This window comes from Poecilia mexicana, unplaced genomic scaffold (genome assembly GCF_051168715.1).
Source record: "Poecilia mexicana isolate PSO_F unplaced genomic scaffold, ASM5116871v1 scaffold_20, whole genome shotgun sequence".
NCBI lineage: Eukaryota > Metazoa > Chordata > Actinopteri > Cyprinodontiformes > Poeciliidae > Poecilia > Poecilia mexicana.
In genome coordinates, this window is record NW_028263389.1 from 11472426 (window position 1) to 11486999 (window position 14574).

Consider the following 14574-nt stretch of genomic DNA (forward strand, 5'->3'; position numbering starts at 1 on the left):
AAACCCAAACTGTGCGAGCTCCACTTTTCCAGCTTGCTCATCTATTTGTGGCCTTTACATTACCCCAAAAATGACAGACAAAACCCAGGGCTGCTTGGTTGATAAAACTCATGAAATATTTGGTGGTCAGGTTTAAAAGGAACAAAGCAAGAATTTGGCTGGACCCTAAAGTAGACAGTAAAACAGTGAAGAAGAACAGATGGCTGACATGAAAAAAGTGAAAACATACTTTTGAAAAAGAGTATTAAAAAAAAAAGAATCCAAACAACCCCTCACACAGATGCTACTTTACTTTGTCACTACTGTAAAAGAATTTGCTTAGAAACATCACACAATTAAACTGCCTACAAACAAAATCCAGAGATGCAACACCTATTCCAGCAGGACCTGATGAGACAACATCCAGAAGCCTGTGTTTGAAACAAAGCTGACAAGCTGCATGAATGGAACATAAGTGGCAAACAAAACCAAAACAGAGAAGTTTGCACAGACAGATGTGTGCCTGGCGTCTCGTCAAGAAGATACCCGTTTATCTCCGACTGGCATCAAGGGAGATATGTGCCCACACCTGTCTGTGGCATCGCGCCCAAAACTCTGAAATCTGAGCGCTACCACTGATGCTGGAAGATGCAGGAAGTGTCAGAGGAGAAGACAGCGATAAAAAGAAAAAAGGAGAAACTATGATAAACTGTACAATTATCCACACAGGGATCATGAAAACAACCAGCACAGGAACAGTTTAAGTTATTGTGTCATTTTGTTTTTTATTCCCTTCCTTAACCCTTTCATGCATGAATTATGATCCTTTGTGTCAGGATTTTTTCCCCAATTTTTTTAAGGCATAAAAAAAGGAAGAAAACATTTTTTTTGTAAAAAAAAAAAAAAGATTTTTTTTATTACATTTTTTTTAGGTGATCAATTGTAATTTTCTCCAAATACAAAGTCGTTACTTGAAAAATACACCAGTAATATTGTTCTTTAGGGGTTATCTGATGTCACAATATTTTTTTTTACCTGCAAGAGTCATCTACAGTAGAAGGAGGGACCGGGTTGGTTGGCGTGCTTTTTTGCCGGTCGGCCATGTTGGATTTAACAAAAATAATTCCTTGCATTTGCAGCTGATGGCCAGTAGTTGATGGTGTATTTTATGATGCATTAGTGTCCACTTCAGTGGTCTGCGTGCATTTATAACATAAAAATCAACAAGAAGCACAAGAAAATGGCTTTTAGACAGCTGTCCACTGTAGTGACCACTATGCATGAAAGGGTTAAGGGAGGGAAGAAGGAAAGAAGAAAAAGAAGGCTGTGTGACTGTGGTTAATAATATGATTATCAGAACCTAGGAAACAAGCCACCAATACATATTCTACAACCATTTGGTTGCTGGCTGAGACAACAAACCAAAGGAAATAATTTCTGATATTTTTAAACTGTGACTTCAAAACTTAATTGCTCTTTACACTTTCAGAAAAAAAGGTGAAAACATTTACCTTGCACACCTAGAGCAGATGTTGAGGGTAACTTTGGCCTGTGGTTCAGGCTGATAGGAGCTGCGTCCCTGGCTGAACTTGCTGCCGGACGGGGCCAGCCCCGTTACGCCCTCCATCCGCAGGTCATCCAGGTCCTCTGGGGAGACGGAGCAGAACATAGTAACGGCGGGGCAGGAGAGGGGAAAAACAGAAAGGACAACCATTAATCATATTTTGGTCTATTCCTTGTCAACGTAATGCCCCGTGATGACAGCCTGCTGGAAGTCAAAGGAGCAAGAGAGACCATCACAGTAGGTAATCATTATCAGCACAGTCATTCCGATGAGTTTCCACAAGAACATGCAGATTTTGAACTTTTGGATTGCTCGCGTCGCTGCAAAATTATTTCCAGTAAGAATTATGTCATGTAGCCACAATGAGGGTGACGAAAGCAAATACATTTACTCTGTAAGAAGAAAAAAAAATGTACAAGTATATGGAGAAGTGGTCAGCATTGTAGAGGTTTTTTTTTTTTTTTTTTGCTATATTCACTGGATAAGCCTTTTCTTTTTCTTTTTTTTTAGCTGAGAAGCTGTCAACGTGGAGCAACTGAAACCTAATGTTTGAACAAAGTTAAAGCCTAAACAGGCTCAGCTGTCAAATCAGAATGATGCATTTTAACATCAAGGCATCATGCTGCACACATTTCCATACTTCTGTCAGAGTCGCATAGTGCTATTGTAATAGAGAAACTATGCTTAACTCACTCTAAGAGCAAGATTTATGACAGGACATTAAAGTAGTGATGCCGAATAAAATGAAATCAATGTTTTTGTGTCTCAGTGGGGACTTGCTACAGTTAGTTTATAATGATCAAAGAGGCAAGCTCTAAATCAACCAGACAGATGTAGTTTTGAATGTATCCCTAAGAGAAAAAGACACGTTGTACTTTCCAGGCCATAGTTCTTATAGATAGAATGAACACTCAGAGTAGGAATGGGTCAGTATCAAGTAAATATGCTACTATATCAGGTTACTTAAACACAGTGTTTAAACACAAAAACATGTAAATATGATCCAACTAATCCTATTTCAGAAAAATAGTAACAGTCACTATAAATGGCAACTCAGTACCAAAAAATGTTATCTTCATCTGTACTAGTGGATGTGACAAGACAGATAAATGCGCTGGTTTATATAATCAAGTTCCATTTCTTCTTATTGTGCTACTAGTCTTTAAAAGATGAATGGACTGATATGATGGCATTGTTCAGTTTGAGATGTAACAGTTCATGTTCCTACAAAAAGAAAAAAAAAACTCAGCTGATGCATCAAGGAATCGACGAATGAAGCTTTTACATTTTTTTGTTTTTATACATTTATCTTTTAGTAGAAGATGCAAAAAGTAGCTCTAAGTGTTTTTTTTTTTTTTTTTTTTTTTTTTTTTCTTATTTTGGGATCCTGAAAATAATTTCCCCAAGCAGTCAAAGTCGCCTTTGCAGTAAACCTGAAGGAAAGTGCAGGAATCTGCTTTCAGCCATCTGACTAGCAGTCCTGCAACAGTGATGAGTTCCTCTGGGCTCTATAAAGCCAGATTAAATCCTGGTCATTCCAGTAATTTAATCTCATTTAAAGGACTTGAAATCTTAAGATTTGTACGTTGAAAGGTTTTTGCAGTTTTGAAACTGAACTTTTTTTTTTCCCCCCGGTTTGTTATACCTCCAAACTGGAAACCATCCCATCCCTAATTTAATCCGTGTTTCTTGACTATACAGAGATACAGAGATGTCACCATTTATTAGTGAAAGGTGGGGTTCATGTTGAGGTCATGCATCAAATGTAGTGTAAAGGCTGCTTGAGCTTGTGATCAGATATCTGAAACCAGAACTAAAACATTTTTTCTTTGGGATCATATTACAGTGTTCCCTGCTAGAAAGAAAAAAAAAACATAGGTTTGACACCTTGCAAGATGAGAATGCATGACTAATCACAAGGATTGGATCTGATGACACTTCCTCTTGAGAACTCTCTCCCTCTATTCATCAATCATAGTGGTACAAAACCCCCAAAGATCTTATCTATCTGGCCAGAAATAATTCTGACTAAACATAAATGTATTCCTTAAATCTGTCCTCAATTGCTCTATGCAAAATATTTCAAAAGACATGTGCTAGTGACAGCAAAAACTAAATATAATAAAGATATTTTTCATGTTCATCTCAGAAAAATAGGACTGTAGATTATTCAGTCTTTCAGGTTGCGGATTGGTAACTTTTGTTTCACTTTACATTTTCTACCCTTTCGTTATCCATGTAAATCCTACTGATCCAAATTCGGGATAAAATGTGGAAAAAAAAAATATATATATATATATTAAAACTTGAAATCCCTCCAGGTCTCTTTTGTAAATGTTTAATTGTAGAATTCAATTTTGATGTAGCTCTGGAATTCTTTTTTAAATAAAAATGTGCATCTTTATATGAACTGCCTTTAATGAGTTACAATCTATAAAGCAAAATTCCAGTAAGGTGCAATATTTGATTATCATTTCAAAGTTGAGCCTAATTTTAGGATGGTATAATATAAAATATAAATGAAAAGCAACCCCTTGAACTTTTTCCACATTTATTCCTTTAACAACCACAAACTTCAATGTATTTTTCTAGGAGTGTGTGTGAAAGATTAGCATGGAGTAGTTCTGAAGCGGGACTGTATATAGTTTTGGAATCACTATAGTCCCATAGAATAAAAGTAATTTAAGCAAAACCTGCCTGTCAGCATGAAGTTGGCTTCAAGATTTCAAAAAGCAACAAATCTCGCTTTAATCCAAAGACATTCAAGAACAGATGGGAAGCAAAATCATTAGCATCCATGAGCCCAGAGCAGGTTATAAAAACATTTTTATGTCTTTGGGACACCGCAGTCCAAGGTGAGAACCATTATCCACTAATCGAGAAAACATGGAGCTGTGGTAAACTCACTCAGAAGTAGTTAACATACCAGAATCGCATGTTCAGGTGTGTACCCTGAACATCAGTGTGTAACCTGAAACAATGTCTAAAGCACTGCATGCCTCACTCGCCTCTGCTAATGTCAGTCTTCGCGATTCAACAATAGGAAAGCTACATATGGTGGTCGTAGCGCAATGTTCTCGGACCGCTGAACTCCTACAGGACTTGGATGACTTGCCGTTAATTGATGGAACCATGGATTTTCTCCTTCACTCACAAACTGCTAACAAGGACGACACTGAAAGGCTAAAAACGCTTTTGGAGCGGGCGAGTCAAAGCCCAAACTTAAATCTGACTGAGAATCTGATTGTGGCATGACCTTAAACAAGTAATTCATCCTCAAAGCCTTCTAATGTGGCAAAATAAATAAATAAATAAACAATCCTGCAAAAAAAAAAAAAAAAAAAAAAAAGAATGGAAGAAAACTTAACTGTTTCTTTTAATATGAGATGGAAACCGGTTTGTTTCCTCGCATTCGGATTTCAGACCTTAGACTGACTAGAATGTCTCTGTTATAGACGCTGCCAGAGAAGATGTATTGTTTTATAGTCCTGAGAAGAAAAGATAAACTGCATTCCATCAATACCCCTAAGCAGAGCGATATTAAATGTCCCATTTATCATGGAATGCTTTGGAGGTGGGGGTGGGGGGACAGAAAGAGCCACCAGCGATTTGGGCAATTTTCTGGTCGTGGGAATTGCACAGTTTGGTGCCTTCCCTCTTTTCCTGTTTTCTCCAGTTCCATTCCCACTTCTTTCCCCTTCTAGCCATTACCCTGATCTTTCGGCGACCCACTAATTCAACATACCAGATTTTCTTTGGGTCATTGGGTGTGATACAAATCATTATTTGGCATTCAGAAAAATACACTTGTGAAACTACTGCTTGTAAGAGATACCAAAAGGATCATTTTAAGTGGCCCTGACCCTGATAAAAAAACAAGACCTCTGTGTCCACAGCTGCTTGTCACCTCAACTCCCTTTTGTCTTTATTTTTTTTTTTTACTAGTTTACTTCTAGTTCAGAAAAATCAGTACACTGATGAAGAGAAAGGTCTCAGTGTCTAAGGGGATAAAAAACTGAATGTCTGACACTAGAAAAGGTCAACCAGATAAATACAAGCTTTGTCTCGAGCCTGCAGAAAAAGATGTTAGAGGGGCCTGAAAGTCAAGTAAAAGACATAAATATTTCAAGTCCCAGCGTTTCACCGAAGTGTGATTGCTTCTTTAGTTTTCTCTCATCAATAAAGATTTGGAAAAAAAAAAAAAAACGTTGCGAGACAAAGCTGTAAAAGTCCAGAAAAACAATTTAAATGTCTATCTGCCAAACAATAACTGATCTACTTAGACTTATCCCATCCACTAGGATTGTCACAATACTAACATTTTAAAATTCAATATCGATGCTAAGAAAAATATTCAATCTCATTCAATAGCTAAGGCAACTGTCTGATCATTAAAAAAATAAATAAATCAGAGTAATTTACATATGCCACTGCTACAATGTTTACAATGTCACAGTAATGTCACCAATATTGTTAATCTCATGGAACTCTGTTTATAGTTCCAACGTGAAAGATTCTTCACATTTAAAAAAAATAATGTTCCAAACGTCTGAATCCCAGCTTTAGCTAAACTCAACTCAAGACATATAATCTCTGCGTGTACATGAGGTGCTTGAGTGATGAATTGTGTGGATTTGCTGTATTACAGACGACCTATTTAAGATGTCCATGTGTATCGTTAAACCTTATTTTATGTCTTTTGACAGTGTCCTTTGAATGACACCGGACATTTTTGTGGTCCCACACAAAAAAGAAAAAGATAAGACACAATGCAATCTTGTAATCACAGAACATGGATTTGTGTCTTGGGTCAAATTACAGTCAGAAGTAAAGCCATTCGGAATGGAAAAGTTTCACCGTTGTCTGGATTGCATACAACAGCGTTAATGGTAATCGCACTCCGTATAATCCACTTTTATACATTATGTAAACCAGGACTCGGCAGTCTTTTCATGTTCACATTCCCAGCATCACGCTCCCTTTAAAGTTTATGTCAACATACAGCGTGTTTGGTATGCAGAAGTGCTCTTTTCCTCTGTATTTTTAGTCAAAACCGTGTGCATGCTCTCCAATGTTTACATTAGAGTTCAGCATACCTCCAACACAATGGGGCTATGATAAGTTTACAGTGCGTCTCCCATGAGACCAGTTTACCCTGAGACCATGACTGCCTCCTGGGCCTGCGGTCTAGACACAACAAATGTCTGTCTGCACTTGCCATTTGAAAGTCTATGGCAAGCTGTTTGCGTAAACATTCAATATCCTTGATTTTAGCAGTTGTTAATGCTTTGTAGTGCATAACTACATGTTTTTTTTCTTAAAAAAAAAACAAACAAAAAAAAAAAAAAACTTGCCAGATACACTTTTTCTTACAAATGGGACTTTTGTGTTTGACGCTGTAGTCATATTTAACTGGTTAGCACTGAAAACGACAGACAGGTTAACTGGTGGAAGCAAGTTCTGAACACTAGTTAACTAACTATGCACAGTAGGCAACTAATACGGCCTAAACATTTCCATATAAGGAAACCTAAATGGTGAGATAACTTAAGCTTTATCAGCCATTAAAATCTCTGAAATAGTTAATTTTAGAGAGGTTAATAAGTGAGCAAAAATGTGTGCTAGCTAACTAGTACAGCCTAAAATGCACGTTTAATTACTAATAATGTATAAGCATAAGTTAATTAATGGAGCCTAAAGTGTGGACTGGTGAACTGAAATAAGCGTTTCTAGCCATACTACTAACAGGAGGAATCAAAATGTCAGCTAGTCCACTAGTGACCACAAGCCAACAGCTGAATTTCAAAGTTGATCTTATTGGAAATAAATAAATAACTTATTGGCTACAGGTTAGCATAAGCTAACTTGTGGAATCCTCTTAGTCATATTAGACAACTAGACCATTAAAAAGCACTTATTTACTAATTAAATTGTAAAGTCGTTCTTGGTGATTAGAAGAGCGTTAGTTGGACTAATAGAAGCTTTTCTGGCCCCTTATGTGAGCTAAAAAAAAAAAAAAAAAAAAAAAAAAAAATCACTTAACCAGTACAGCCCACAAATGCTTCTTAGTTAACTTATAATGCTACATTTATTAAACAATGTTGACTACTGCAGTTACAAAATGTGCGCTTATTAGCAGGCTGAAGTTTTCTAGCTATACTAGTGAACTAGTATAAGAAAAATAGTAAGCAGAACATGTCAACTTGGTAACATAAGGCTATTTATGTCATAAGGATATTTCCTATGTTTCCAGTAGAAAATTATCTTCGTCGTAGTCTGACTTCACTTCAGCTCCAACTTGTTGGAAAAAAAACATGCTAATCGTAGGAAACGGTTTCACAAGAGCCGCAAAAGATTGAGCCAGTGTTGGCAAGTGTCTTTCTAATGGAGTAAAGACAGCAAATCTGACAAATGACATCAAGAATATGGAGTAAACAGAAACAACTCGCCATTATCAGTCATCTTGGATGCATGCATCACAGCAGCCATGCATGCGCGTTCTGTCTATGGACCAGACATGACAGATAAATAAAAATGGGTTTGCTCTGAAGACACGAGCCGGGGAGAGCGGAAACTATTCAAGCGATGCAATCCTAACAAAAGGCCTGCAAGATGTACAATTCCGTGCCGCAATCACTCACTCACAAGTATAAAGCCAGAAAGGAGTAAGAGGAGGAGTGCACAGATAAAGTGTTTGTGTGCTCTACTCTCCAAGTTTCCATGTAATTTAATGTTGTTTAAACAGCGACGGTCTGACTGACTCTCTGCTGCCCTTGGTGAAGCTTAAAAACAGAGCGGGAGTCATAATTAGTGCAGCAGCTTCACAAGTAACTTAATGTACACCTTCTCAGGGGATGCGCTGACAGATATATAGGGTGGAATCATCCAAAGAGCACCGCCGCACACGTGGAGTTTGGGAGACACGCTTCCAGCAGCGCATCCAATCCAGTGCATTTCATCATGCGCTGTAATCCACCGCGTCTCATCGGAGCGAAATAATTGATTTTTCCATTCTTTCATGAGTAGCAACGACGTGTAACCGCAAAAACAGTGGGCCCTAATTAATAGTTTGTATGCGACAGACGCGCTGCAGCCAAACACCGTGCTCTCTCTCTCTCTCTCTGCCTTCCCAAACGCAGGGGACCCACATCTGCGAACACATCATGGAGCAGCAACGGCGGACCTCACAACTTCTGCCGCCCGCACACACGCAGCCTTTCCCATTTGTGTTTCATTAAGCGCCTCAAATGCACACACGTCTGAGCGCAGCGGTTAGTCGTCACACAGACATCTTTTGAAGTGAATCGCAACAGAGACACGTTTGTTTGGCTTGGTAATAAAAACAATATTCCAACGTACATATCATAATTATGTTTCGGCTTTCACTGGCACCCCCAACTTTGAAGCCTGCCTCGTCTCTTTGAGCCGCTGCAAAGCTGTAGGCCGCTTCTGCTCCGAGCACAGCAATAAAAACCCTGATCAGAATCAGATGGGGGTGGGGGGGGGAGAGAGACACATGAGTAGGGTAACATCACAGCTCTGAGGTCTGTGGAAAGTCTTATCACAGATCTTGGTGCGAACCTTCTTTTAACTTTCCCTCTAACCACAAATACTGCTTCGATTAGAACATTGCTGTAGATGTAGAGCCCTGATGTGCTGATGCATCACAGTGCTGGTCATTACGCTCGGCTGCTGAGCTTTTTTTTTTTTTTTTATCTCCTCGGAATGTGTAACTTTGATATTTAATGCACGAGGAGTAGCAAAACTTTAATCCGTCAGGATCAATGTTTTCCACCTAAGCAAAATCAAATCAAAAGCAAAATGGCTTTTACTGGCGGTAAGTTGAGAGCAGCTGCCGGGAATTGAACATTGTATTCTTATTTTATGTGACTGATCAACAACACATACAGTGCATTTTTGTGAAGTGAAAGGATAAGTGCTTTTCAATTATTATTATTTTTTGTTTGTTTGTTTTGTTTCTACAACCACCTTGCATTGAAGGAAGTCTTTTGGGGTATAACTCTGCCAGCTTTTCAGACCAAGAGACTGACACGGCTCCCTGTTCTTTGAAAAAAAAATGGCACTAGCTCAATTAGATAGGATGGAAAAAAGCTGAAAAGCAATTTTGAAATCTTGCCATAGACACTCGATTGTTTTTGGGATTGGACTTTGACTGAGCCACTCTAACAGATGAATTCTACTTTGATCTAAATCCCTTGGGTTCATCGTCCCAATGAATGGTGAACTACCACTCCAGCCTCATGTCTTTGACAGCTGGCAGCAGGTCTCTTTGTGTTCAGATCTGCCCACCTTCCCCATCAACCCTTTGTTCTTGTTGAACAGAAGCATCCCCACATACTTATGTTGCCTCCACTATGCCTTAACCATGAGCATGGCGATGTCCTCAAAGTGATGTGATGGGTTTTTCTTCCACAAATTGTATTTTGCACATACAAAATTGCAGTTTTGGTCTCATTTGACCAAAGAACATTCATCCACATGTTTTATGGAAAACTGTATTAACAATTGAAACTGAAATGCTGTTTTCATTTTAATTACGTAAAGCACTTTGAAATGCCTTTCTGCTGAAATGTGCTATACAAATAAAATTTGATTGATTGATTGAAATAACAATGGCAGTATTCCCTGTTCAATTGCTTTTGCCTTGAAACTCCTCAATAAAGACCTAATCTTTTAATAGGCTGGACTAAATGTTGTCCTGTTGCCAGTTTCTTTCACCTAAGCTGTGAATCTTTGCAGTTTTTTTTTTCTGAATTGGTGTTCTGGCTACTTCTCTGATTAATGCTCTTCTTGCTGGATTTGTCAGTCGAAGTGTTTTTTTTTTCTTCTTTATCAGATACTGAAAGCTTTATTTTATTTTTTTTTCCAACTTAACCCCATTTTAAAACTCTCCCCAACTTCATCCCAGACTCATTATGCTTGAAATTATTCACTATGTGGGTGGCAACTGGTTGCACTAGTTTATTTAGTGGGTATCCGAGTTAAAGAGGTTGAATATAAATGCATGCAAAACTTTTAGGATTTAAATTTACCGTCTATCTCATACAGTCAACAAACTGTTAGGCTTGCAATGTAGCACAAGATCAAAATTAAAAAGCTATGTATACTTTTGTAAGATACTTTATCCCAGATGTAGTTCAAATTTGAATTATTGCAACAATTGTCATGTTGAATCAGTGGTTTAACGGAGAAACCCACTGGTTTCTGAAATCTTCATCTTGATGCAGACAGAAGCCAGGAAACAGTGACGTCTCCCATCTAAACAACCTATAACAACATAATGCATCCATTCATACAAGGCCTCTATCTGCAGCTCGAGATAGCGGCACCATATCTTCAGATTACATACTTGGCTTCCTATCTGCCATCTCCCGCTTCTGTCTGGCTACACAGCCACAATACAGCACCACTGTATCCATCCAGCACCCCTCCGTGGCGTTTATCGTCTCCGTTAATCTGCGGTGAATAATCAGACGGGACATGCTGGCTGGTGCTGGGCCACGAGGAGCAAAGTGTTGCCCGTAGGTAATTGGTTCCAGTAAAATCACAGCAACTTGGATCTGAATTAATGCATCCGTCTGCAGCACGCAGACTTTTTACTGGCGTCAAATTGGCTTCTAGTAATAGGGGAGGCTCTTTCCACTGACAGGCTGGCAAAACCGTCGGAGGGGAGCCCGACCCTTTCCTGCAGGCACCTCAAGCGACAGGATTTAGATTTAAAGCAGCTTTCACCCCTGAAATATAGCACTGCATCTGTCTGCTTCGATACACCTCCTCTCTTCCCCTCAATGCGTCATGAAGGTGATGTTTTGTTTGTGTCGGTTTACACCGTTTCCACGGTAAATGCTGTGTTTTATGTTGTTTGGGCAACGATGAAGAAGGCGGTGGAGGCGAGGGAATGTACGTGCGGCGTAAAAAAAATAAAAAAAAACAGCCCTCTCTCATCTGCAGCTGAGCGTGAACACAAAGACATATTTTAAATGTAGGTGAAGTTAATTATCCACAACGGCAACAACTAGCAGTCGTCTTAACAACTGTGTATAAAGCGGGTTCAGATTTAATGTAAAACTTACAATTTATTACGCTACAATATTTTAAATCAAAATAAATACGCTGGCGTGTGTCTACATGGCTTGAACATCTTCACAGTTCCATCAAAAACATCAGTGTACTCCATAGGGATTTAACTTAATACAACAACAAGGAAGAAAAACGTACAAATAAAAATCTGCGACGTTCGGAATCCGTTTTACCGGCTAAATAAAACCGTCAGCTGCCTTCAAAAATAATCCAATTTGTAAGTAGTCATGTGTAATATGGTTATAAATCAGGAAGAAAGATGTGGAGAAGATGATAAAACAGCATTCCAAGCTTGGAACAGGTTACAGAGCACTGCTCAATCCATCACAGTCAGAAAATGGAAGAAGAATGGGAGAACTTAACCCACGGTCATTTATCTAAAGCAGGCTTCTGCAACTTTTACAGCCATTATACTAAACACATTTTGTCCAGCGTCACACAAACTCAGTGACCCCACACAAAAAGTTATGCTCTTTTAAAAGTACTGACTTTATCAAATTTAAACATCTATAAAACAGAACTAGAATTTCAATTCTGATACTCTTTGGGTTTTAAAGCCAATACATCTTTACGATGCAGTCATGGCAATGTTATTTTATTTTGGTTTCAGTGTAGGGATGCACAAAGAGTGACACGCCGTCATGATCTGAAGTTGGTAGGGTTCGTTTCTGCGTTTCCACTTCTGATGATTTCCTTGTTTATGACTTAATTCTTCCTTATTAAGTCAATCACTGTGCCTAGTTTAATAGTTCTTGCTTTTCCATTAGATCAGAGGTTTTTCCCCTTGGTTATTTCTCCCTGAGGTCCTTTCATGTTAATTAGCCTCTTTCTCTCAGCCTTCCTGTCTAGTCTCCACATAGCTGAACCCTGTTTACCAATCAGCCACCTGTCGACAAATCAAGGTTTCCAGTATTTAAGCTTCACACTGCTGGTTTTGCCTGTTTTGTTCCAGTCGTCCTGCCATCGCCTGTTGTGTTCTTGGGTTTTTCTGCCCATGGTTTCCTGCCAGTTTTCCTTCCATAGCCATCTGTAAATTTTTGCATTTGTTTCATTAAATTTCTTGAATGCGTCTCTGCCTCCGACTTTGCCTGCAGTTTGTCAAAGTCAAACTGCAACAACTCCGCATTATGACTCATAGCTACGGTGGTCTCCTAATCTATACTAAACGTGGGTAAGGAGAGCAATAATCAGAGCAAAGAAGCAGAAGGTAAATACTGAGGAGCTGCACAAACACACAGCTCAGGTGGAAGAAATTGTCAACAGGAAAACTAAACCCGCTCTCTATGGGAAAAATGGCGAGAAGCAGTTATTGAGTCATGGGATGTCCTACTCTCTAGCTGCAAGTACTTTACCAAGGTAGTGTACTTTAAAGTAACTCATCAGGTTTTCAGAAGCTTTATGTCCAATTAGAAAAATCACACTCTGAAGCAACGTGACCAATGATGTAACATGGATCACCTTTCAGTTAAATATTCAGCGGGGTAAAGTAAAGATCGCAGAGGAAAGAGAAGACGCTCACTTTCCCTTTTCAACGCAAGGACTCCGCTATTAAATTGCACCGTACTGCAGGCAGCACTCGATCGGGGAGCGATATAACACACTTAACAAAAGGGCTACACACAGGTAACGTAACTCATCCGTTAGTCACCGTGTCACTCGCTGTGCGTATCAAAGATCAGACGGCAGCTTTATCTCGCCCTCATCTTGTCTCCATCAAATCTTCGCTGCTGCTCTTACAGCGTCTACTCGCATTTCAGGATTTATGCCAGAGTGAGTTAACACACTGACAGAGGTCGGGCCGGCTCACGCAGGGAGGTCTGATGGCTGTCACATAATGTTGTTTGAGCTCTGCTCCTCTCTGGAACAATGAGAGCGATACATGAGATCAGTTCTTTAAAATCCTTCACCACGTGATTGTACTTAAAGTAGAGAGGCTAGACGCGGACGAAAGCTCAACATTCTCTGCAGGTCTTGCGTTGGTGGATAATGCCTCCAAGAATGTATTAAAACTAATATTTACCAATGTAGATTTTGAGGATCTTGACGAGGTGGAGTGAGTCCTACAGTAACTTTCCAGCAGGGAGCCGGCAAACTCATTGACATTGACTTTTCCATTAAAAACCTCGCTCCAAGGCCAAAATCTGGGTGTTTCTTCCCACAACCCCAACTTCCAGAAGATAAGTTTATAACTGGGGTCTCATGGCCACCCTGAAAAAGCTAGAATCTTGTCATTATCCAGTGTTTCTACAAGAACATGTGAGCCATATTAATTTCCAGTATAGCTTCGACTGCGGTTAATGCTAAATGCAGACTTAACGAAAAAGAAGAAGTGGTACCTGAGGGAAACTGGAGTATCAATAAGAGCTCCAATTATTTTTCTCCTTGGAAAAATCTGAACAAAGCAAATCATGCCTTTACTTTTAGAGCTGTAATAAAGTGAGAAAACTTTGGCAAGCTTAGCTGTGCAACCATTCCAAGAGAATCTTATTATCCCATAAATCTAAATCTAGAGATTAAGGGGGGGGGGGGGGGGAACAAACCCAGTATGGAAAACACTTAAGACACGGAAATGGTGATTATTTCTTTTGAAAACTTTTTTTTATTTTATTACACAATGTATAATCTCTGGGTGTGTCTACGTCTCTCTCTAGGCTCAAACAAGTGGGACTTTTCTGCCATCTAGTGGCCATCTGGAAGTGCATTTGCTGCTCATTGTGGCTCTGAATTTCCTTCTCAGAAAGCCCCGACTGATCGCAACCACAACCTAGAAATATTTAATTTTTTTTCTTACCATTATGACTGCTCTTGTTCCTCGGATCTCTCCGTGTGCAGCAGTAGCTAGATCAATGCCATTTCAGTTAAATGCTGTGCTAATTAGCTGTAGAACACAGAAGCACTATACAGAATATTTGAGTTTATGGATGTGTTTT

The 14574-nt window shown here is 39.2% G+C and overlaps 1 protein-coding gene across 2 annotated transcripts in view; it reads right to left on the reverse strand.

Moving 5' to 3' along the window:
- The window catches only part of cunh8orf34 (chromosome unknown C8orf34 homolog), a 79638-nt gene that overhangs the window by 32504 nt on the left and 32560 nt on the right, over positions 1-14574 (reverse strand). For both annotated transcript variants that reach the window (XM_088001342.1, XM_088001341.1), the window contains exon 8: positions 1491-1626. In XM_088001342.1, the coding sequence (XP_087857468.1) occupies positions 1491-1626 (136 nt within the window). The remainder of the gene's footprint in view (positions 1-1490; positions 1627-14574) is intronic.